This window comes from Furipterus horrens, unplaced genomic scaffold, assembly GCF_987537825.1.
Source record: "Furipterus horrens unplaced genomic scaffold, mFurHor1.1.pri manual_scaffold_13, whole genome shotgun sequence".
In the NCBI taxonomy this organism is placed as follows: domain Eukaryota; kingdom Metazoa; phylum Chordata; class Mammalia; order Chiroptera; family Furipteridae; genus Furipterus; species Furipterus horrens.
The window spans coordinates 60,137,509-60,161,912 of record NW_028327183.1 but is presented as its reverse complement, the minus strand read 5'-3'; the positions used below and the strand labels follow the sequence as shown (position 1 = coordinate 60,161,912).

At 52.3% G+C, this 24,404-nt stretch overlaps 2 protein-coding genes across 2 annotated transcripts; both read right to left on the bottom strand.

Annotated features, from left to right (window-relative positions):
* On the bottom strand, positions 1-8,911 carry ZSCAN22 (zinc finger and SCAN domain containing 22). Its single transcript, XM_090261065.1, has 3 exons — positions 8,778-8,911; positions 4,923-5,346; positions 1-2,537 (listed from the first exon to the last, which is right to left on the bottom strand). The coding sequence occupies exons 1-3, from the start codon at positions 8,844-8,846 to the stop codon at positions 1,468-1,470; spliced, it is 1,563 nt and encodes a 520-aa protein (XP_090117191.1). The 5' UTR covers positions 8,847-8,911; the 3' UTR covers positions 1-1,467.
* A 5,989-nt stretch (positions 8,912-14,900) lies between these two features.
* On the bottom strand, positions 14,901-23,154 carry ZNF8 (zinc finger protein 8). The gene is made up of 4 exons (XM_090261062.1): positions 23,050-23,154; positions 18,133-18,259; positions 17,734-17,829; positions 14,901-16,329 (listed from the first exon to the last, which is right to left on the bottom strand). The coding sequence occupies exons 1-4, from the start codon at positions 23,113-23,115 to the stop codon at positions 14,912-14,914; spliced, it is 1,707 nt and encodes a 568-aa protein (XP_090117188.1). The 5' UTR covers positions 23,116-23,154; the 3' UTR covers positions 14,901-14,911.
* Between the last annotated feature and the right edge of the window lie 1,250 nt (positions 23,155-24,404).

Genomic DNA, 24,404 nt, shown 5'->3' with positions numbered 1-24,404 from the left:
TCAACACGGTAACATTTTATTGAGGCCGCTGTGTGCCAGGCCTCTGTGAGTGCTGGGGTCCTGGGGAAAACCAGGTTGTTCTTGCCTTGCAGGGCCCGCTGTGGTGGGAGACAGCCCAGAAAACACACGCAAGGATGCCGCCGGGTGGAGCATGGCAACCGGACTTGGGTCAGGGCCTGCTGAGTCCTGCAGTAAGGGTAAGACGTGGCCTGCACTCTGCAAGGAGGGAATACCACGTGGTAAGAAATTGGGGAGAAGTTAGCTGCAGGAGCTCTGGAAGCAAGAAGGGCAGGTTGAAGCCAGCCTGAGAGGGTGGGTGACCCTTTGCTGGGGACAGGGTTATATTTGAAACACCTTAGAGGAAAGCGGAGAGGAGGGTCCCAGGCACAGGTACAAAGGCACGTTGGTGGGACAAAGTATGGCTTCTTCAAAAACTACAGGTAGTTCCATGTGGCCAGTGGGGCCATGTCATGAATCCTCATGGATGGGCAGGCACAGGAGTGTGAGGTGCATCCCAGACAGTAGTACTTCGAAACCATTTCACATTACAGTGCACACGGAAAGATGACCAGATTCAGAGGCACGTGTGAAGGTAGCCAGCGAGGTTGCTTGGGGCCCAAAGCAACTCCCATCTTGGCAAACCTGGAACCCATTCGGGAAGCTGTGCCGTAGAAGGTGACGCACGAGAGAGCTTTCCACCACGGAGAACACAATCAGATCAGGGTGTGGAAAGTGCTCAGAGGAGGCTAGCATGGAGAAGGCAGGAAGGGTCTGGAAGGGCCCTGCTAGAATGCAGGACAGGCGAGGAGGGATCACACAAGGTGACGGTGGTGGAGAAGAAAACAAAGCACAGGTGAGTACAGGTACAACCAACAGGGCCAGTAGGTGGCGGGATGTGGAAGGAGGGGAAGAGTCACAAATGCCTCTAGGCGAGTGTCAGCAGCACCCTCAGTGAGGACAGCAGGATGAAAGAGAGATGCAGTGTCCGGAGAAGGCCTCACGGAAGAGGCAGCCTCGCAAGCCGGCCTTGGAGTTGCAAGTGAATAAGTGGAGTGGAACAGTCGGCGGAAAGGCACAGAGGTGGCATGGGCAGTGTGCCACCTGGGCTAAGCAGAGGAGGAACGGAACGTGAAGCTGGAAATCCAGCCCCGCGTGTCCTGGGACAACTGAGTCCTGACAGAAATGCCACCTGATTGCTCTGGCTCCGAGGACATACCCAGATCCTCAACTCGGCTGTCCTCTCTCTGAGATGACCTAGTGGGGTTGGAAGACAGTGGGATCCTTCCGGAAGCTGGACACCTTTGCATTCATCCAGGTCCTCAAATGCAGTCGCTCCCAGAGAGCCCAGGTCTGCCCTTAAGAGCTCATCACTCTCGTGGAGTCATCGGTGACCCACCCCGTTCTTCTTGGCTCCTTGGAACTCAGGGTTTCTCTTCCAGGCTGAGGCCGAGGGCGCCGTCCAGGGGGTCACCGCAGCACAGCGATGTGGACCCGCAGGTGCACCAGGAGGGCGGAGCTGCGGCTGAAGGCCTTCCCACAGTCGCTACACTTGTAGGGCTTCTCCCCGGTGTGGACTCTGTGGTGCTCGGTGAGGGAGGAGCTCTGCGCAAAGGCCTTCGGACAAACCCGGCATTGGTACGGCTTCTCCCCAGAGTGGACCCTCAGGTGGCGGATCAGAGCCGAGCAGTCGCTGAAGGCTCTCCCGCAGGGGTCACACCGGTAGGGCTTCTCCCCGGTGTGGGTGCGCACGTGCTGCGTCAGGTGGGCGCTCTGGCTGAAGGCCTTGCCGCACACGTCGCACGTGTAGGGCCGCTCGCCCGTGTGCACCCGCCGGTGCTGTGTGAGGTGGGTGCTGCGGCTGAAAGCTTTGCCACAGTCCCCACACCTGTAGGGCTTCTCCCCGCTGTGGATGCGCTGGTGCTGCGTCAGGTGGGTGGCCCGGCTGAAGGCCTTGCCGCACTGCGCGCACTCGTGGGGCTTCGCCCCTGTGTGCACAACCTGGTGCTGGGCCAGGTGGGCGCTCCGGATGAAGGCTTTCCCGCACTCGCTGCAGGTGTAAGGCGTCTTCCGGGAACGGTTCGGCCGGTGTACCTCCAGGCCCGGGGGGCTCCGGAACTGTTCCCCACATTCTCCACACTTGGAGGACGTCCTCCCCGCGTGCACACATGGAGGATCTGGCCCAGGACCGTCCAATGGACCAAATTTCACCTCCGAAGGGGTCTTCTCTTCCCAGGTGACATCTGGCCACACACTGGGACTGCTTCTGAAAGCACCAGAGTCACAGCCAGGCTGGTCCATGGGGGCATCCTGGTGAGGCCCTGGAGTGTCCCTGAGATCTGCCTCTTGGGTTACAGACTTTGTCCAGACACCCCCCGAGAGTGCTGCTGGCCTCTCTGAGCTGCCCGGGGGTTCAAAGACGTCACGAAACGTGCGTCCCGGGGAAACGCCCCCCGCAACGGTCTCAGTGGCTGTGTCTGACGCTTCCGAGGGGCTGTGCTTGCACCTTGACTCTAAGGGCTCAGCTCCCAGCTCCCACCCTGAAACAACCAGAACCACAGCATCAGCCCCCCCCATACCTGCCTCTCCCGCTCCAGCCTGGCCTCGCTCTACAAGGGGACACATGGGTCACTCCTGACATGCGGTCGTGTTTCCCCAAGAAGCGTCTTCGTTGGTGTCTTGGATGACAAAGAGCACATTGCTGGTCTCCTACACCCTCAAAATCTGCAGCACCCTTGAGTGCATCGGATCCTCCCCATTCCCAAAGCTCCATCCTTCAAGGCTCCTGATTTGGGCTCAAATGAACTGATTTGAAAGAAAGCGACAGAGAGAATGGGACAGCGAGCATGGGAAGGATCTGTCCTCACCATCGCCGTTCGTGTCCCCGACAGCCTCTGTGCCCTCTGCACTCAGCGCCAGACCTCTGGGCCTGGGTGGGTCTGCAGGTGCTCTGGCTGGAGGAGGGATCAATCCCGGATGTCAGCGACTGTGAAATTTCGCACAGTCAACTCTACCTTGAACCCAAGTGGACAATCGCTGCTGTGGGTAAGGGTGTGATGTGCCCACTTGGCCTCCCCGCACCCGACGCCCCAGGCCCAGTCTTTATAATAAAGTGCTGTGCAGGTGGAGCAGGGCTAAGGGCAGCTGGAGATGGGGTTGTGTTCGCAGCGGAGGCACCTGCCCCGACCTACCCTTGATGGGTGCACAGGGCATCGGTTCCCAGACAGCTCCCAGGAAGGAGGGGGCAAGCGGAGTAACTGCAGCAAGTCCACCGCGGGGCCCCAGCACTGCCGCTGGCTGGCTCCTGGGCCCGGGGCGACCTTGCCCTCGTCTGGCCTCAGTCTCCTCGTCTGTATGAGGGGCGAATACACTGCTGGCCTCCGTGGGTTGCTGGCCATTATTAAGCTCCAAGTGAAGCGTGCAATGTCTGTTGCGTCATTTCAGCTTCCCTCGGCATTCAGACAGGGAAACTGAGGCCCAGCTGAGGGAAGGTCTAGAGTACATGGTACAAGATCACATAACAAGCTCAGAGAGGTTGAGTAACTTGTACAAGGCCACACAGTTAGCTAGTGGCCAAGGTGGGGTCTTGGCTCTAGTATCTCATCCTTGAATCTCACAGATGTCCCCTTAGCTCCACTAACCCTGCCAGCCAGGTGTTGAGTCCTACCGTCACCCCTTCTTCTTTTATTCCAGAAACCTGCCCTTCCCAGAATGCACTGATCTGTACACACTACGAGGCCTTTGCCCCACCACCCCCTCTGCCTGAACTGTTGGCTCTCTCTCATTCCTTCAGCCCTGTTTTGTCTTTTCTTGACCCTGTGGAGAATGGGGCCACTCCCTCCCGAGGCCCGGCCCTGTGACATTGGCCTGGGCACAGCCAACGGGGCCAAGGGAGGGCACCTGACCAAATTCTTCCACAAATGTCTGTTTCTCAAAGGGCTGAACAAATTGTCCTGACAGCTACAGTTCCTGTGTGTTGGATTCAGCTCTCAGTGACACTGAAGTAGTCATTACTACCGACAGGAAAACAGGCACAGAAAGCACATGGCCAGGAGGAGCCAGAGCAGTGGCTGCGTCTACCAGGCCTGGATGATCCTTCTGTGTCCAAACTACATTCTCCTCCTGCCCAGGCCACACCTCCTCCTGGGTGTCTCGCAGGCCCACCCCACCATTTGCTACCTTTAGGTGGGGCCGGCCCCTTCTGGGAGGAGCATCCACTTCCTGCTCTGGACTGTCCCATCCTCCCTGCGTTCCATGGGACCACCCTGGGCCAGGACATCTGTGTGAGTCTCCCAGAGTAACGCCACCCACTCAGGCTCAGAGCAGGTCGGAGCACCCAAACCCTAGAGGCCACATGGGGGGCGGGGCTCAGAGGTCACGCACAGGGACACCTGGCATTTCTGTCCCCCACCTGCACCCGGGGACCTAGCCCCTCGTCTGGTACCAGCAGCCTAGTTTTCCTCTGGGGAGCTGGCCTTGCTCATGTCCTTCTGTGGGGTCCAGTCAGCCAAAGACAAGCATAAGATCTCAAGCAGTTCACAGGGCGCAGCCTGGGGACCTTTGTCTGTCCTCCCCCAGGAGCGGCTTGGTCAATTTTGTCTCCGTTGGGGAGAGAGGCGACTTAACAAAGAAGCTATCACAGGAAAAACCAACCGAGAAATAGGACGATTAAGAGAGAGTCCTGATGCCGTCAGCTGAGTCTCGGTCACAGCCATGAGGCCTCCCGACTTTGCTTCAGTCACTTTGAGCTGCGTGGTGTTGGGTCATTAGCCATAAAAACAGACGTGCTTAGCACAGTGTGAGAGTTCAGGCGAATCGCAAATGGGAGGACAACTGCTGAGGGACCCCAAGCCCTGCCCTCCCCGGTTCCTGTCCAGCCCCTTCCTGGGGTGTCCTGCAGAAACCTGCCTGTCGCTGCCCCTCACCTCTCTTGTCCAGCGCCGGAGTCAGATCCTCCACCAGCATGGCGGCCTCCTTGCTGCTTCTGGGGCACTGAGCCCCCACCCAGGCCTGGATCTCGGGGGGCAGCGCGCCCAGGAACTGCTCCAGCACCAGCAGCTCCAGCATCTGCTCCTTGGAGTGCACCTCGGGCCGCAGCCACTGGCGGCAGAGCTCGCGGAGCTGGGCCAGGGCCTCTCGGGGCCCCGCTGCCTCCTCATAGCAGAAGCACCTGAAGCGCAGACGAGCAGCCTCGGGGTGGGCTGCGTTGCCAAGGTCACACTCCTGGACCTGGGAGAGGCTGGCCTCCTCATCTTCCACCTTCACTCGCAGGAAGCCGTCCTGTTCCCAGGGTACAGGACTCGGGGGGACCTGATGGGTGGCCATTGGGCAGCAGCACTGCAGTGAACCCTGGATCTGGGTGTGCAGGAAGACCAGAATTGGGCATTGTGGAAGCTAGGGCGCTGCCTGACACCTGCAGAGCAGAGCACGTGCTGGCCCGCGGCCTGCGGGATGTGACTCACTCTCACAGAGAAACAGATCCTCAAAATAATCAGGATAGCACCCACTCAGCAATGAACATCGGTCCCAATGCTTGCATACAGCAACCATTTAAAACTCACAACAGCTCTGGCTGGTATGGCTTGGTTGGAGTGTTGTCCCATGGACCAAAAGATCGCAGGTTTGATCCCCAGTCAGGGTACATACCTGGGATGTGGGTTTGATCCCTAGCTGGGGTGCATACAAGAAGGCAACCAATCAATGTTTATCTCTCACACTGATGTTTCTCTCTCTCTTAAAGCAATGAAAAATGTCCTTTGGTGAGGCTTATAAAAAAAAAAAAAAAAAAAAAGGAAGAAAGAAAGACAAAAGAAGATTCGTAACAAACTCAGGAGGTGGGAACTTTGCTTCCTAATTTACAGATATAAAAACAGACCCAGAGAAGGAAAACATCTGCCCAGTTTCCCAGATAATGAAGAAATGGGTGAGTTTAACAACCCAGGGACCCAGATTCTATGGCCTGCCTGCTTAAGGTACATTCCTCCCAGGAAGCTGGGTCTCCTTTCTCTCTCACACTCCCCAGGCAGCCATGTGATCATTCCCTCACTGGATTTGCTCATTATTTTTTAGCTTCTGAGATGGCTATGTAGATAATTAACTTTGAGCTTTTCTTCTTTTCTAACACAGCCGACCCTTGAACAACCCAGGTTTGAACTGTGTGGATCTGTTTGTATTTGGATTTTTTTTCAATAAATACTGTAAATGTATTTTTCTCTTCTTTATAATTTCCTTAACATTTTATTTTCTTTAGCTTACTCTTATATAATACACATAACACACAAAATTTATTGGGATGACACTGGTTAATAAAGTTATATAGGTTTCAGGTAAACAATTCTATAATACATCATCTGTACTCCAGCATCATTCAAGGGTCAACTCTACATGTATTTTAAGAATATAAATTTCCCTCTAAACACAGCTTTAGCTGCACACCCACAAGTTTGATGTTGCATCTTCATTTATCATTTACTCAGTTGAAAATATTTTCTAATTTCTGTTGTGGTTTCTTCATGTGGTTATTTGGAATTCAGTCTTCTAGTTATTTTTATTACTAATTTCCAGATTAAGTCTGTTTGGCTCAGAAAATGTGCTCTGGTCAATTTCAATTCTTTGAAATATACTGAGACTTGGTCTGTGACCCAATATATGGTTAATTTTTGTCAATGTTCCACATACACTTAAAAATTATGCGAAGCCTTCTTAGATGAGTGACAAAAGATAGAACAGATAAGCTGGACTTCATCGAAATTAAAAACTTTTGTGATTCAAAGGCCACCATCAAGAAAGTGAAAAGGCAACCCACAGAATGGGAGAAATATTTCTAAATCATATATGTAGTAAGGGATTGTATCTCGAACAGCTCCATAGTAAAAAGATAAATAACCCAATTAGAGAATAAGCAAAGGATTTGATGAGACTCAAATGGCTAACAAGACATGAAAAGATGCTACCAGAGAAACCACCCGCCAGGAGGGCTATAATCACAAAGATAGAGTGTGGGCACAGATGTAGAGAATTTGGAACCCTCATAATGGGAATTAGAATTATAGGAAGCGAATGTAAAATGCTGCAGCCACTGTGGGAAATACTCTGTCAGTTACTCAAAAGGTTAAACAAAGAATTACTATGTGACCTAGCAGTTCCATTCCCAAGACTACACTCAAAGGACACGGAACCATATATGTCCACACAAAAACTTGTACACAAATGTTCACAGAGCATTAGTCATAACAGCCAAAATGAAGAAACAACCCAAATGTCTGTCAACAATGGAACAAAACAACATATATACATAAAATGGATTATGTCCAGTAAATAGGAATGAAGTACTGCTTCATGCTAAAACATGTTTCAACCTTGAAAATACGCTAAGTAAGAGGTGGGTTCCTCTGGGTTGTGGTTCTATGAAGTCCCTCCCCTGTAACATTTTCCTGCTTAAAAAAAGTTATTTAAATATATCATAAACTTTACCACTTCAGTGTGTATTTACAAGGTTATACAACTATCATCAAACTCTAATTTCAGAATATTTCCACCACCCCAGAAAGAAACCCCGTACATATCTCCATTTCCCTTCCTCCCAACCTCTAACAAACATTCGGCTGCTTTCTGTGCCTGTTCTAGGCACTTCATCTAAATGGTACCACACAACATGTGACGACCTTTTGTGTCTGTATTGTTTTACTGACCACGATTTTTTTAAAAATTATTTATAATCCTCACCTGAGGATATGCTTATTAATTTTAGAGAGGAAGGGAGAGAGGAAGAGACAGAGAGAGAAATCGATGTGAAAGAGAAACATCAATCGGTTGCCTCCTGTATATGGCCCGACCAGGGACTGAACCTGCAATTTAGGTTATGTGCCGACTGGGAGTCAAACCCGCAACCTTATGGCTTATTGAACAATGCTCCAACCAACTGGGCTGCCCAGCCAGAATCTGAGCACATTGTTTTTGATGGCCACTCACACTGTAGCATGTACCAGTATTTCATTCCTTTTCATGACTGAATACTATTACTCTGTAGATATACTACACTCTGTTTATCCATCCATCAGCTGATGAACACTTGAGTCATTCCTACTTTTTGGTTACTATGAAAATTGCTGCCATTTATGAAAATTGCATGTGTAAATTTTTACGTGTTTTCAATTCTCTTGGCTATGTAGCTAGGAGTGGAACTGCTGGGTGATATATTCCAGCAGCCGTCCGTCTCGAGAGAGAGACGATGGTGTAGCTTCTTAAGAGTCTATCTGCACCGCCGAGAATGGCTGTGCAGTCCGACTCGGGAGTGACACGGTATCTGTCTCCTCCCGTGTTAAATCGACATCTTGCGATGACGCTGGAGTGTCCTCTCCAGTGAAGCTGAAGCTACAGAGCCTGGGCAGGGTAATATGGAGGGTCTGCTGTTGCCCATGCAGCAGACCCCCCCTCTCTTCGCAGCTGAAGGGTCCAAGGGAAAGACGGAGTCAATACAGCTTGGCTTCAGGTGCGCCGCAGGAGTTGCCGGTGTTGACTACAACGTCAAACCGCCTTAGGGACTCCGGCTCCGGATTTTCTGTCGGGGTTTACTCCCTTAGCCTTTCCCCTGAAGAGGTATGCCGCAAGGCAGCGGAGGTTTTTTGGAGTCAGAGTTTTCCTTCTCTGATGTGCCCTGACTGGAAGATCGAACCAGTGACACTTAGCTCGCAGGCCTACGCTCAATCCACTGAGCCAAACCAGCCAGGGTGTGGGTGATACATTAACTCTACGCTTAACTAAAAAAAAAATAAATTTACCTGGCTGCCCTGGATGGGTTGCTCAGTTGTTAGAGTGTTGTCCTGATAGGCCAAGGTTGTGGGTTCCATTCTAGGTCAGGGCACATACAAGAATCCACCAATGATGCATAAATAAGTGGAACAACAAATCTTTGTTTCTCTCTCTCTCTCAAATCAATAATTTTTTTTTTTTTAATTGAAAAAAAATTACCTGGCTGTTTTTCCAAAGTGGCTGCAGTATTTTACATTCCTACCAGCGTGGATAAGGATTCCAATTTATCTATATCTTTGTCAAGGTCTTTTAGACTACTACTTCTCTCTGCTTTTCACAGTGAATGTTTTTCTTTAATTATAGTCAGGGGAAAAAAGTGAAATGTAACACCTCCTAGGAAATCCCAAAGCGGATGTGCTGGGGCCACAGGCTCCCTCTTACTCAAGGACTTGGCTTCTCCCTGCTCCACCCACAACTCCCACAGGTGTAAGTGTTTACAGCTCATCTCTTTGTCTTTCTCTTCCAATGTCAGCTCTGACATCCACTCTCCTTGGAATCCCAACTCAAAGAAGCCACCCGGCCAGAGGTCAGTCATGGCCTTGGGCACAGGGAGAAGTGAACGTTAGTCAAACAAGACCCCAATCCCGAAACCTTTCAGTGGCAGCAGACAACCGCTGGTGAAGCTGTTCTAGTCCCTAACTCCACTCTAACGCTCATGTGGGCCTCTGGTCATCTTGTCCTTGCCATGACCCCCATTCCTCTCAGTCTTTGTCCTTGTTACTCCCTTGTCCTAAAATCCCTCTCTGCATTTAACTTCTTCTAGTCCTCCGAGCCCACAACTCCTTCATCAACTGAAGGGAGCAGTCCGTTAATTCCTAACTCCTTCCTTACACCCCACCTGATAAGGCACCTACCTCAGAGGGCTGCGGTGAGATTACCCAAGGAGATCCCTAAGGAGTGTCCAGCACAGGCCTGGGGCACAGCCAACGTGCAGTAAACGTCCAGTCTGATGACTCCACAGCCCCCTGCCAGACTGAAGCTCCCAGAAGGCGCCGGGTGACATATCCACAAAGCGCTGGTGACACAATTTCAGCTGCAGACAGGCAAGTCACAAATTCTTTGTCATATACTCGGGAAGTTCTGCCAATCACCCACATTTCAGTCCTCGTGACAACGCTCAGTCAAGCCCCGGCTGGGTGGCTCAGGTGATTGGGAGTGTCACCTGTGCACCAAAGTTTGTGGCTTTGATCCCCAGTCCAGGTGTACCCAGGACGCAACTGATCCACGCTTCTCTCCCTCTCTCTCCTTAGCCAATAAACATTTTCCGGTGAGGGTTTATAAATAAGCAAATAAATAAAATCAGTCGATCAATCAATCTCATTCACATAGCGAATATGCATGCACCCCAGAGTCAGTCACAACCCAAAGTATTCCTTGGCGCACACAATTTCTGTGTCACTCACCGTCAACTACACACACAGCCTCACAGTATCATTCCAGTCATTCATAGTCTTAGTCGCCCCTCAGCCGGCCTGATACGAAGACTCCGCATTTCATCAGTTAGTTCTACGCTCGGTCCGTCTGTCCTCCCAACACCCGACCCGTCGGTCCCGCGCTCACAGGTGTCCGTCGGTGCTGGAGCGCCTGGAAGTCAGCCCGTCACGCCCGCCCGCGGCCGCTCCCGCACATGTCGCCCGGGCCACCTCAGGCGCTGGCGGCTTCCAGGTCTGCGCTCTTCCTCACGTGCCACGACCCCGACGGGAAACCACCCGGACCTACCGCACCCGCGCGGCCGGGGGCACTTCCGGAGCGGAAGCTGAGGCAGGGGCGCGGGACGAAGGAGACCCCGGCGAGGACAACAACTCCCAGAATGCGCCGCGCAGCACTCCAGGACCACAGCTCCCGGCATGGCCCGCGTCCCACGGCCCCGGCGTCGGTCTGGGTTATAATTCCCAGAAGGCGCCCCGCAGGAGCCCCTCGAGCACCCTGGGGCACGCCGGGAGTTGTAGTCCAGGTGGGCGTGCTGTCCACGGGCAGGGCCTTTGCGGACCCGGGGTGGCGGCGAGTGGATAGTCCGGCTGGACCGTTTGCGGGTGAAGGCGGCGTGCATGGTGCGTGGACATAAGGTGTGTCGAGGATGACGGTGCGGGGGTGAGGGTATGTATCGTGTAGTGTGTGTGGGTCATTGTGCCCATGTACAGGTGATTGCACGTGTCTGTTGTGTGTTGGGCCATGTGTGACCACGTGTGGGTACTTCTGTGCATCTGCGTGTGCGAAAGACCTTTGAGTTAGTCACCATGTGATAACTGTGTAGATGCATGTGGCTGTCACAATGTATGATGGTGTCTGTGAGCCAGACATGGAGGTGATAGGGGCCTGAAACAGCATGAAGGTCCCTGTGTATGACATTGTTATGTTGCTACAGTGACTGTTATTGTGATCACAGGTGTGACTGTGTGACACAGTGGATGCCTGGTTGTGATTGTGTGTGTCTGTCTCCAAATTTCCTTTGATGAGGACAGCAGTCATTGCATTAGGGCCCACCCATATGACCTCATTTAACCTTAAAAGGCCCTATCTCCAAATACCGTCACATCCTGAGATGTGCTTGGGGTTTAGGATGTTACCAATCCCCAACAAATATGGCCAGGCTCTGGGGAGCATGCAGGTTGGCAATAGTCTGTGGTACCCCAACTCAAGTGTTCCTGGGAGAATTAAGCTGGCTATACAACTCCACGACTCCACTGGGAGAGGACAAGTTCAAGCTTGTACCTGGTGTCTCCTGGATTCCAGTTTATGCACTTAAAAACAACACTCACCTGAGGGTATGTTCCCATTGATTTTTAGAGAAGGAGAAAGAAACATGGATGACTGTGCCCTCCCACCCTCCGCCATCTGACCTGGGCTGGAACCCACAGTCTTTTGGTGTTGGGATGACGCCCAGCCGAGCAGCGGGTGCAGCAAACAAAAAAGCAACATCTGTATAATGGAACTTGTAAATGGTTGACTTGCTTCATTTTAGGTTAGAAAGCAGGTTTAAATCCTTGGTTTTTATACACCGTGGGCTATGAGACACCAAGGATCACACTTCAATCACAATTTTTTTTTTTCGAGAGGATGTGCACAGGTTATATGTAAATACTCCGTTGTTTTATTTTTTTAATTTTTATTTATTTATTTTTAGGGAAGGGAGGAAGAGAGGGAGAAACATTGATGGGCTGCCTCTCACATGCCCCCAACCAGGGACCCGGCCTGCAACCCATGCATATGCCAACTGGGAATTGCACTGGCAACCTTTCAGTTCACAGGCTGGCGCTCACTCCGCTGAGCCACACCAGCCAGGACAGGATGTTCTGCTTTATGTCAACAATGGCATGGACAAAGGTCAGAGTGCTTGGCTTTCCCTGAGTGTAAAATTGGAGAAAAGCAGTAAGATAATTGAGGCAAAGTGTGCAACTGTGGACGTTAATAGTCATGTAAGCATGTCCTTCATCATATAGAAATAAACCATTTTCTCAGAAGTCTGGCTTCACCTGGCACTGACAGCTGGGACCTCCAGCAGAGACCCCATCCAAGATGGGAGTCACACAATTCACAAAGCGCCCAAACACACCTGGTGGTATGATGCCAAATCAGAAGGCATTCCACCAGGCCAAAGCAAGGAGCGTCTGTCTGATGGGCAGATTGGAAAGGGAAACAAACTTTTTTCCCCCCACAATAAGACTGAAAAAGAAAAATGGGAGGCCCTGGCTGGGTGGCTCAGTTGGTCAGAGTGTCATCCAGAACACCAAAAGGTGGTGGGTTTGACTTCCAGTCAGGATGCATATAGAAGGCAACCGATTGCATTGGCCTGCGAGCCAAGTGTCGCTAGTTCGATTCCCAGTCAGGGCACACGACTAGGTTGCACGTCAGGTCCCCAGTTGGGGGCACGAGTGAGAGGCAACCACACAGTGATGTTTCTCTCCCTCTTTCTCCTTTCCCCTCTCTCTAAAAATAAAAAAACAAACAAAAAAATAAATTATTAAAAAAAAAAAGGCAACCAATTGATGCTTCTCTCTCAACATCAATGTTTCTTTCTCTCTCTAAAAATCAAGAAACACATTCTTGGGTGAGAATTTAAAAAATAATAAGGAGAGGCCTACGTACAGGTTAAAACAGACCTACAGAAAATAACCAGCCTTGGCTGGTGTGGCTCAGTGGATTGAGCACTGGCCTGTGAACGGAGGGGCTGCCAGTTTGGTTGCTGGTTAGGGCACATGCCTGGGTTGTGGGCCAGGTCCTCGGTTGGGGGCATGCACGAGGCAATCACTCTCTCACACAGCGATGTTTCTCTCCTTCTCTGTCTCCCTCCCTTCCCCTCTCTCTAAAAGTAAATAAAAACAAACAAACAAACAAACACAAAAAAACAACCAAAAGTACTGGGTGAATCTTGTTTGGATCCTAATTAGGACAAACCAAATAGAAGACAAAACAATTCATGAGGCAACCAGGGATTTCTGAAGAGTAGACATCTGATGGTATATTGAGGACCTACTGCTATATCTGCTTAGATGTGATAATGGCTGTGCAGTTTTACTTGAGATTTCATAAAGTTGATAATTTTTCCTGCTCCATCACAGACACTGCTAAGTGAAGTGAGCATTTTTTTTTCTTTATTGCCATGCCTGGTGATGAAGATGATGAGCCACCATCTGGGGACCACCTCCCTCATTCGCAATGAGGCCCCAGGAGTTTCACCTGCGCTCCATGCAAACATCAACACCGTAAACAAGGCAAAGGATGGCTAAGTGTGACTATGAATATGGTTTTGTCCCCATGGACCAACAGGGCTGTATATATTTTTAAAAATCCTTGCCATGTAGAGATATGTTCAGAAAAATAGATGAAATGACAGAATTCTGGGACCAATGTGCAAAGAATCCTTGGCAGGTAGGGGTACCAGTGAATACAATATCCACGTTTTGGATTACTAAGAAAAGTATGTGGATTCTTTTCCTTACTCCACACCAATTATGAATATGGCAAAATGATTTTAAAACTTACTGAACACCACGTTGTGCATTAGCTAATGATATCACTTGTTAAAATCAAAAGGTTGAGGACTATTAGTACATAGCCCTGATCAACCAGTTTACATTTTGGAAAACGTTGGCTGTAGTGCTGGGCATAATGTCTCCACCTTGGCATGTGTGGGTCCAGAGAATTCAGCCAAGGGGGCTGTCTTGGGCATTATAGGATGCGGAGCAGCATCCCTGGCCTGAACCCATTAGATGCCAGTGGCACCCTTCCCTTCTGCCAGTCATGACAAACAAAAATGTCTCCAGACAGCACTGAATGTCTCCTGGGACACAAAACTGCCCCGACTGAGGACCTCCGGCTTAGAGCAACACCGGCTGGTGAAATGGTTTTCACAGGGACTGTGGTGCCCCCAGGTAATGCTGTGGAGCTTCACAGGGCTTCTTGGTCGTTTGATTTGGGCATGAGTGTAGCTGGCAGGTGTGTGGGAGCCAGCCTGCTCTAATGTCTATGACGTGCGGACTGGCCTTTAGAGGCCATGTGTATGTATGAAACAACCCTGTTCTAAGTGTGAACTTAGACCCTCAGTTGACTTCACATGCAAATGCACACTAATTCCTACATGCTGATAATTTTATACAGAAGTTTCCAGAAATGCAATAGCATTCTGTTTTGCTCAGAACTTTTCCAAGAGTGAGTCATCGTTGTGAAAAATCACATCTCATACAGCAATGCCCCTCACAGTACTTCCGAGCAACCCAGACCCCACGTACCAGGTGACAACCAGCACAGTGCTGGGTCTCCAGCGTAACGGACCACAGTCATAGAGAGACTCCGCGCCAACTCAGTACACATTTACTCCATCATAAATTACTTTTAATTATCCTTTACAAAACGGGGCTGGAGGTTGACTTTTTTGACATTGTGTGAATTCACTTCAGGATCATAAAGGGAACAGTACCAAACATCTGTGGTTAAAGGGGACACCAGGCTTGCTAGATCTCAGGACCACCAATCTCAAGCATCTTTCATAGCCAGAGGTGGCCCGGGCCAAGTTCTTACCACTAGCGCCCCCGTCGGTGAACACCCCACGAGGAGTTACCACACTTCCGTACCTGTGGTTCACAGTCACCTGCAGCACTTCTCCCTACGTGGAGCCTCTGACATCCAACACCACGGAAGTGCCCACGGAAGGTTCTTCTACCCCGATAACGTGCACTGGGTTTTTCTCTTGCATGATTTCGCGGATGTCAAAGAGGGCGAGCGCCCTGCCTGCATGCTGTGCCGCCTTTGTCTCGCCCCCCGGGTCCTCACCTGGGCACACCTGCTGATGGGAGCTGCGGCCCAGGGGCTGCTCCCTCCGCCGCCGGGGCCGCCCACGAGGCTCCTCCCTGGTGTGAGTCACCTGGTGCCGGATGAGGTGCGAGCTCTGAATGAAACACTTGCCACACTGACCGCACTTGAAGGGCCTGTCGCTCCGCGGGGCCCTCTCCCCTGGATTCACCGGCGCGTCGCACGCCCACTCGTGCTTGGCGAGCGCGGCCGCCTGCGCGAAGATCAGCCTCTGGCGGCACTCGTAGGGCTTCTCCCCCGCGTGCTTGCGCTGGTGCTGCGCCAGCGAGGAGCTGTGCCGGAAGCCCTTGCCGCAGTGGTTGCACTCGTAGGGCCGCTCCTCGGTGTGAGTCCGCAGGTGCAGGAACAGGCACGTGGTCCGCGAGAAGGACTTCCCGCACACGCTGCAGGTGTACGGCTTCTCGCCGGTGTGCGTCCGCTTGTGGCGGCCCAGCGAGGAGTTCTGGTTGAAGGCCCGGCCGCAGTCCTGGCACGCGTACGGCTTCTCCCCGGTGTGGATCCTGCGGTGCACGGTGAGGTGCGTGCTGTGGCAGAAGGACTTGCCGCACTCGGCGCACTTGTAGGGCTTGTCGCCCGTGTGGATGCGCTCGTGCTGCACCAGCGACGAGTTCTGGCTGAAGGCCTTGCCGCACTCCTTGCACATGTACGGCCGCTCGCCCGTGTGGATCCGCCTGTGCACCGTGAGGTGCGCGTTGTGGTTGAAGGACTTCCCGCAGTCTGCGCACTTGTAGGGCTTCTCCGGCACGGAGCCGGGCGTGAGCTCCGCCTCGGGGCCCGCCGGCCCGCACGCGGCACTGCAGTCCCCGCGGTCACTCGGCTGCGCCCCCGCGGAGCCCGTCTGCTGACCCACAGGCTGTGAGTGACCCTCCGACTCTGTGGCCTGCGAGTCGGAAGCGCAGACATCCTCGCTCCGAGGGATCTGTGGGGACGGGTTTAGGTTTGAGCTCAGATCACAGGTTTCCCCAAGTCTGAGACTTTCATAACTTCTATCTGGAACTGCTGCTTCCTCGAGGCAAGATTCCAAGTGCCTCGGACTATCCGGGTCCTTCTCCGGTGCCTTGACCTGGCGCCCACAGTCCCAGCCTTCCCCTCGTGGGGCGGGACAGGCTGCGTCCCCCAGGAAGCCTTCCCTTTCTGTGGCGCAGGCCGGCTCCTCCGGGAGAAGGCCCTGCTCTGCGGGCGGCGCTCGGCCTTCAGGTCCAGGCCCCCAGCCTGAAAGAAACCAGAGTTCTGAGAGGCTGGCGGGAAAAACATGAAGAGGGGACAGGCCCCTGAGAGCGGGGGCCACTTCCCAACCACCTGCCCTGCCTCCAGGGAAATGTTGGTTCTGCTTTTATGTCAACACCAACTGTCGCATCTGCAAACACAGCTTCATTAGTTTATCCTCCCAACAAATACTTCCTGAACACCTGCCACCAGCCAGCTTTGGGCCTAGATCAGGGGCCAGAAAAGAAAGCGCCCAAGCTACAGATGGTTTTTATGTATCTTTTCTTTAACTTTAGTTTTTTATTTTTCAATTACAGTTTACACAAGATACTATATTTGTTTCAGATGTACAACACGGGGATTAGACATTATATAACTTAAGTGATCAGATTTTTCTGTTTTTAAAGGGCCGCAGAAAAAAAATATGCAACAGAGACAGGCAGAATGCCAACGCTGTCCCCTGGGTAGTCAGTTTGTCATGTAAGTGCTGCCGTGAAGATGTTCTACAGGTGACATGAATCACCCATTAGCTGACCTTACAACAGGGAGATGAAGCAATCCCCTCATTGTTTAGGAGAAGAGGGAGGCAGGAGGAGAGGGAGTGCGCCAGGGACCTCAGCCAGGGTGTGCGGGTGCCTCCCAGAGCTGAGAACAACTCTTGGATGAACACAAAAACCTCAGTCTTAGGACACACAGACCTGAATTCTGCCAACAAGCTGGCGGAGCCTGGATGTGGCGTCTTCCCAAGCCTCCCTGGGAGGCCCCCTCCCCAGCCTGGCTGACACCTTGCCTTTGGCTGTTGAGACCCAGAGCAGACAAACCAGTTGGCTATGACTAAAGAACTGTGAGACAATAAATGTGTGTTGTTTTAAGCTGTTATGTTCACTGAATTGTTACAGCTGCGATAGAAAACAAACAGACTGCAGGCAGCCCGCAAGCCCAGAGTATTTACCACGTGGCCCCCGGTGCTGCGGATGAAGCAGTGACCCCACAGGTGCAAGCCCTGCCCTCAGGAGCTGGGGACACAGACACCGAACAAGGCAGGAAGCAGCAGGCTGGGGGCGGGGCAGAGGAGCAGATCAGTTTTGGAAAATCTACGTCTGATAGGCCACCTACAGGTGGCGGGGCCCCCATCTTCAGGACAGCTTAGGGGAGCCCCCAGTGCTGAACCCTCTCAGCACGGACAGGCTCCCCTCTTACAGGCCAGTGAGGTGAAGGCGAAACCGTTTCCTTCTGCAACAACCACCACAGACTCAGCCCCACCAGGGGAGCGACCTGGACCCGGCTTCCTCTGAACTTTGCCCCACCCACCTGTCCCCGTCCCGACTTTCCCTGTAACCTTTCACTGTGGTCACTGGAGCTGCAGATGGTCTCAGGGACCCCAACACACCACACCCGGTGGGTTCTCACCGGGACAGCGGCCCTGGGCCATTCCTCTCTCCACGGTCCACAGTTCAGCTCCTTGCTCCAGTTGGGAGATGACCTTGGGTTTGGGAAGCTCAGGCCCTGGAAACAGGGAAAGACGCAGAATGTGGGCCTCTGCTCTGGGCAGAAAGGACCAGCCCAGCCTCAAGCTCCTACTCCTGACCATCAGGATACTGAAACATCTCACAACACAGTGAAGGCTTTGCCATGGGACAGAAAGGGGCAGGCATCCTCCTGCCCATATATCCTGCAGGGAGGGAGAACCCAAGGCCCCTGATCTCCAGCCCAAGGTCAAGTCCTCACACCAGAGGCCCTACAAGCTATAAGCCATAAAGAATAAGTGGCTGCAGAAATCTGCCCGTCAGCTCGGGAAGCAGGCCTCACCCACAGACAGCAGGTGCCCGAAGGTCTCCAGCATCACATCCCGGTACAGGGTCCTCTGGGCAGGGCCCAGCTGTCCCCACTCCTCCTGGGTGAAGTCCACAGCCACGTCCCGGAAGGTCACCGGTTCCTGAAACATCACACACATGATCAGTCAGCTGGATTGTCCCCATCAGTGCTCTCAGGAAGAAGAGGAGGAAGGGGGAGGGAGAAGACAGGTGGGCCAGTGTCCTGAGAGAGTACACGCTTTGGGCGACGTGAGCCAGGACTCGCCGGGCACCTGCTGGGCTGCTGCCTGTGGGTGTGGGTTGTACAGAGAGAACACGTGAGAACATCCAGGCAAGACCGGAGCCACCCACAGCTGACCCACAACCGATTACAGGCAGGCGAGGGTGCCCACAAAGACCTCTCTACACTGCTGACTTGCAGATCTGTGGGTTAAAGAAATGGTTATCGTCTCAAGGCGCTAGGTTTGGGATGGTTTGTTTCGCGGCTATAGTCAACTGACACACTAATCCTCAGATTCAAACCAAGGCTTGTCATTCTCTCTGAAAAGGGGTGCACAGTTAAGAGAAACTCACCTGCCTTCAGGGACCAAGCAGGCTGACAAGTAACTGAAGTGGGCCAGTGTAGGAGCCTACCAGGGTATTCAGCCTGTGAGAGGTGATATATGCCCCGTCTGAAGGGACAGCTGGGACTCAGAACTGATTGTGGGGAAACACAGGCCCAAAGTGGTCGTTACTGCCAATCTCTGGTGAGAAGAAATGAGTCCTACAGACAAAACTTTTGTGGGCTGGCTGTGGCCACAATCAAAACTAGATGTTTCTGGATCAGTCTCGGCTTTGTCACTTCCTCTTCAAGAGGCACAGAGCAGGAACCCAAGACTGCTTGCTCGTTTCCTTGTTCCCTTGGGGGCTACAAAGGTGACTATAAGGCTGTAAAACACTCCGTACAGGACAATCAGCCACATGCAAAGAATAAAGTTGGCCCCCTGTCTCACACCATACATACAGAACTCAAAATGGACCGAAAACTTAAATATAAGAGCTGAAACCATTAAACTTGCAGAAGAAAACATAGGGATAAATCTTCATAACTTTGGATCTGACAAAGGATTTTTTAAAAAAGATTTTATTTACTTATTTTTAGAGAAGAGAAGGGAGGGAGGGAGACAGAGGGAGACAAACACTGATGTGTGAGAGAAACATGAATTGGTTGCCTCTCGTGCACCCCCAGCCGGGGACCCGGCCTGCAACCCAGGCGTGTGCCCTGACGGAATCAAACCAGCGACCTTTTGGTTCGCAGGCTGGTGCTCAATCCACTGAGCCACACCAGCCAGGGCACAAAGGATTCTTAAATATGACAACAAAAGCACTTGCAATAAATAAATTGAACTTAATCAAAATTAAAAATTTTCGTGCTCCAAATGACACTCTAATGAAGAAGACAACCACATAATGGGAGATACTAATTGCAAAACACATATGATAAAGGACTTGTATCCAGAAGATACAAAGAACTCTCACAAACCAATAATAAAGGCAACCTAAATGAAACAAAGGAACTACAGAAGATATCAAAGAAGGTATAAAAAATACAAGTAGTAAATAACCACAAGAAAAGATGCAAATTAAAATCAATACCTCGATATTATGTTATTTTTTATTAATCCTCACTCACGTATATGTTTATTGTTTTTTAGAGAGGAAGAGAGGGAGGGAGAGAAACACTGATCAGCTGCCTCCTGTACCTGCCCCAAAAGGGGACCAAACCCACAACCCAGGTATGTGCCCTGAGTGGGATCGAACCTGCACCCTTTTGGTGCATGGGACAAAGCTCCAACCACCTGAGCCACCCAGCAAAAATACCTCAATTTTAAAACAGTATTTTCTTTTAAGAAAAACACAAGTAGATTTTTTAAATATTAAAGAGATTATAGTACAGAGCCTGTGGTCTGACAAAAAATTGTGCAGAAAACATGCAGAACCTACGCACTGGGAACAGAGGTCTCTGCTGCCGTCTGGCTGTCCTCACTGCCTACTCGTAAGGTCCTCCAACCCTGACACATGCTCCCCGTCCCTCCTGCCCCACCCACCATCACCCACTCTGCATGAGTTGCCAGTGAGACCCCGGGCACTGGGTGCATGGACCCTGGTCTGTCCAGGCCACAAGACCTCTCACATGGGTTCTTCATGCCTCTTCATGGGATTCTAGCAGGAGCCCACTCCCTGCTGTCTCATGACTGTCCCTGCTTGTCCACCTCGGCCCCCTGTAGCCCTCCTCTCGCTCTGCACTGCTAGGCCTGCAGGGATGGGCTTAGACTCACACCCCCAACCTGACCAGGCCACCCTGGCATCAACCAGCGCCTGGCCACTGTCCCCAGCCTCCCTCGCTCCCTCCTGAGTTAGTTCTCAAGTCTCACCCCCCAGGGGATTGACTGGTTTTTCTCAAACGCATGCCATTCCTGCTTAAAACACCTGAATGGCTCCTTCTCACCACTGGATACGGGTGAACCCTTAGCCTGCCTGTGTTTGGCTGAATAATAACCCCTGAGGATAGTTCCAGGACCACATGAATGTTACCATAAATGGCGAAAAGTAGTTTGATGATGTGATTAAGGATTTTAAGACAGGAAGATTATCTTGGATTATCCAGGTGGGCCCTAAATGCAGTCATAACTGTGCCTAGAAGGGAAGGCAGAGGGACACTTAATTACAGAGGGCAGAAGGCAGTATGACCATTAAGGAAAGATGCTACGCTGCAGGCTCTGAAGGTGGACAAAGGGCCAGGAGCCAAGGAAGGCAAGGTCTACAGCGCTAACAGCAGGAACAGGTAAGGAAAGGGACTCCCCGCCTAGAGCCTTGACAGGAAGGGTGGCTCGGCCCATACCCGGATTTCAGCCCAGTGACACTGATCTCAGACTTCTGACCTCCAGAATGTAAGAATAAACACGTATTGTTTTAAGCCACCAAGTTCGTGGTAATGTTATAGCAACTACAGGACACTAATACGCCCTCCACTCTGCTCCTTGCCTCCTGCGGTGGCCGGCCTCCAAAGGCTCCCTATGACCTCCAACCCTTTTGTGGTCCCCTCCTATACTGAGCAGGTTTGACCTGTGTCACTGGTAGGGTACTTGACAGAGTGAGAATTCTGAGCTCAGGTCACAAAAGGCATTGTGGCTTCACCAGGCCCTCTCCTGGATCATTTGCTCTGTGGGAAGCCAGACGCCACATTGTAAAGACACCTAAACAGCTCCACAGAGGCCAACGTGGGAAGGAACTAAGGCCTCCTGCCACCTGTCACCTGAGCGAGCCATCTTGGAGGGGGACCCTCCAGCCCCAGTCAAGTCTCAAGGGACAGCAGCCCAGGGCAGGACCACCAGCTAAGTCATTCCAGGATTCCTATCAGCAGAGACTGTGAGGTGCCATGGCTGATGTGCCTCAGTGGGTTGGGCGTCTTCCTGCAAAGCAAAATGTCCCGGTTCCATTCCTGGCCAGGGCACACGCCAGGGTTGCAGGCCAAGTCCCTGGTTGGGGGTGTGCAAGAGGCAACCAATCGATTTTCTCTCTCTCCCTCGACCTTCTCTCTAAATATTAATAAAATCATAAAAAAAAAAGAAACTGTGCAATATTTATTATTGTTTTAGGCGAATGACCTTTAAGCCTCTGTCACGCCAGTTTAGCCGGGACCCCCATCCTCCATATGTGATCAGTCCTTTACCTTTTTCAAAGTTCTCATCACCCACAGTTGTCTACGTAATATATGATCACCTGGCCTGCTTCAGCAAGAATCCCCTTTCTTCCACCCGCTACAAAGCCCCATTTTCTTATGGTGTACAGAACTGAGCCTAATTCTACAATGAAGTCTCTTTCCTTCTTCTCCAAGAGTTCGGGATAGAATCCCTTTTTGCTGCTTTAACTACTGTCTAGCTCTGACCTTCTCTGACATGGCACATGCCGGCCCAGCCAGCCCCCAGCTAAAGCAAACCACACGGAGGTTGCATTTTCATGCAGCTCTGCAACAACGCACACCCTGAAACATGCAAATCTAGGATGATTCAGCGCCTCACTCTGCATACCAAATCTGAAGTAATGCCAACCCCCGTAAACAACAACAAAGGGCAGGACGTGCCTTTGCCAGGTGGGTCAGTTGGCTGGAGCGTCTGTCATCTGCGCACCAAGTTTGTGGGTTCAACCCCCAGCGGGGCATGTACGGGAGGCAACCGATCTACGTCTCTCTCTCTCTCTCTCTCTCTCTCTCATAAACATATCCTCAGGTGAGGATTTAAAAGAAAAAAAAAAAGGACAGGAAACACATAACTTCAAAAACGCGAGCTTCAGGGATTACGCCAACGTGCAGGAAGAGCACTTCAGGGAGGACCCCAGCGGGGGCGTCTGTCTAGAATCGCTGGAGCTGTGGATCGGGGTCTTTCCTCAGGGGCCTGCAAACCACTGGCTGCCCTGCGCTGCTGTCCCCACAGCCCCGCGGGATGGCGGTGCGGGGATCCTGGTGGCCGTTCGCCCCACTAACGGGGTGCGTGGTGAGCTCTCCTTCCTCCAGGTGGTGCCCCGCCCCCCGGTCGGAGCTGTGCGGAGCCAGGCCCTCGGTGGGTGCCTGCTGACTACACGCCTCAGTACCGATGACCCATCACCGCCGGGGGTCGTCCTTCCGCCTGGGGGGGGGGTATCGGTGGAGGACCAACGGAGCATGCGCCATCGGGGACTGGCGGCTCTGGGTTCGAATCCCGTCCCCGCCCCTTAGCAGCGGTGCCAGCGCGCGCCGACCTGCGCCTCAGCTTCCCCGTGTTTAACGGGGAATAACGTCCGTGCCCTGTTCCCCGGGAGCAGCGGGGGTTAACGGGTCAGTATCTGTGGGAGACGCTTGGCCGGGGCCCACTGCCACCGTTATTGTTATTGTTACCTGAAGCCGTTCCTTCGGGGGCCCCGTAGCCATCGCCAAGGCGGCCGCCCCCTCCTCGGGTTCCATCCTGGACCGATAAAGAAGAGGGCAGGAGCCCCGGACGACCCTAAACCCTAGAGCCGCCTCCACCACAGGGACCGATCGACTCGCCGACCCCCGGACAATGGCGGTCGCTCTGGCGACGCTGCGACTACAAGTCCCAGAAGGCCGTGCGGCGCGCCGTAACGTTCAACCAATGGAGTCTTCCTTTGTTGTTTCTTCGACCAATGGGGGCCTTTTGGCTTCGACCCAATGGGAGCCTCCGCCCTCGGCTTCCGGCCAATGGTGGCCCGCGGCGGCTCCCGGCTGCGATTCTCGCGACGCTGTGAGGCGACCTGGGCCTCCATTACCTGAGAGATGAGGGTTCAAGGGGTTGCCGGCACCCAGCATACGCTGCCCGCGACTGTAACCTGGCTGTTCCCTCAGAGCCGTCTGCGCGCTGGGACGGGAGGACTGGGGTAAAGTCGGGCCTGGGGCTCCCCCTCTTTATGTTGGGGTTCTTACTGCCTTATAGTTAACATTGTTTCTTGACCTGACCGGGTGGCCGGATTCGTTGGGGCGTCCCCGCGTGCGCCGAGGGCATTGCGTTGGATTCCCGGAGGGGGCACATACCCGGGTTGCGGTGTGAGCCCGGTCGGGGCGTCTGGGAGACAACTAATCGGTGTTTCTCTCTCCAAAAACCAATAAAAACATCTCCTCGGATATAGTGATAAGAAAAAGGGTCAAGTGGCTCAAATACAAGGTGACAAGACGGGGGTAGACGTCCTTGTGGGCGTGTCTGAGCCCAGATTTCCCCTTTTTGTAAGGACGCTGGTCACACTGGAGCTGGACTCAATTTAATCATTTAATCAACTCTGTAGAGACCCTTCCTCAGATGTCAAGATATGCATTCCCATGGGACACCATTCAACACCGAACAGAGTAAGTTTATTAAAAAGAATATTTTTTTTGTTTTAACTTCCAATAAGGAAAACATTGATGCAAAGAACCTACAAAAACTATTTGAGGTCCTCAATTTAAGACTGAAGAAGTCTCGCCCTGGCTGGTGTGACTCAGTGGATTGAGTGCCAGCCTGAGAATCAAAAGGTCACCGGTTAGATCCCCGGTCAGGGCACACGCCTGGGTTGCGGGCCAGGTCCCCAGTCGGGGGCGCGGGAGATTCAACTACACGTGGATGTTTTTCTCTCCCTCTCTCCCTCCCTTCCCCTCTCTTCAAAAGTAAATAAATAAGATCTTTAAAAATAGATAAAAATAAGGTCTTAAAAAAAAAGGACTGAAGGGGTCTTATTATTTTGTGAAAATTGATGGTTTTATTA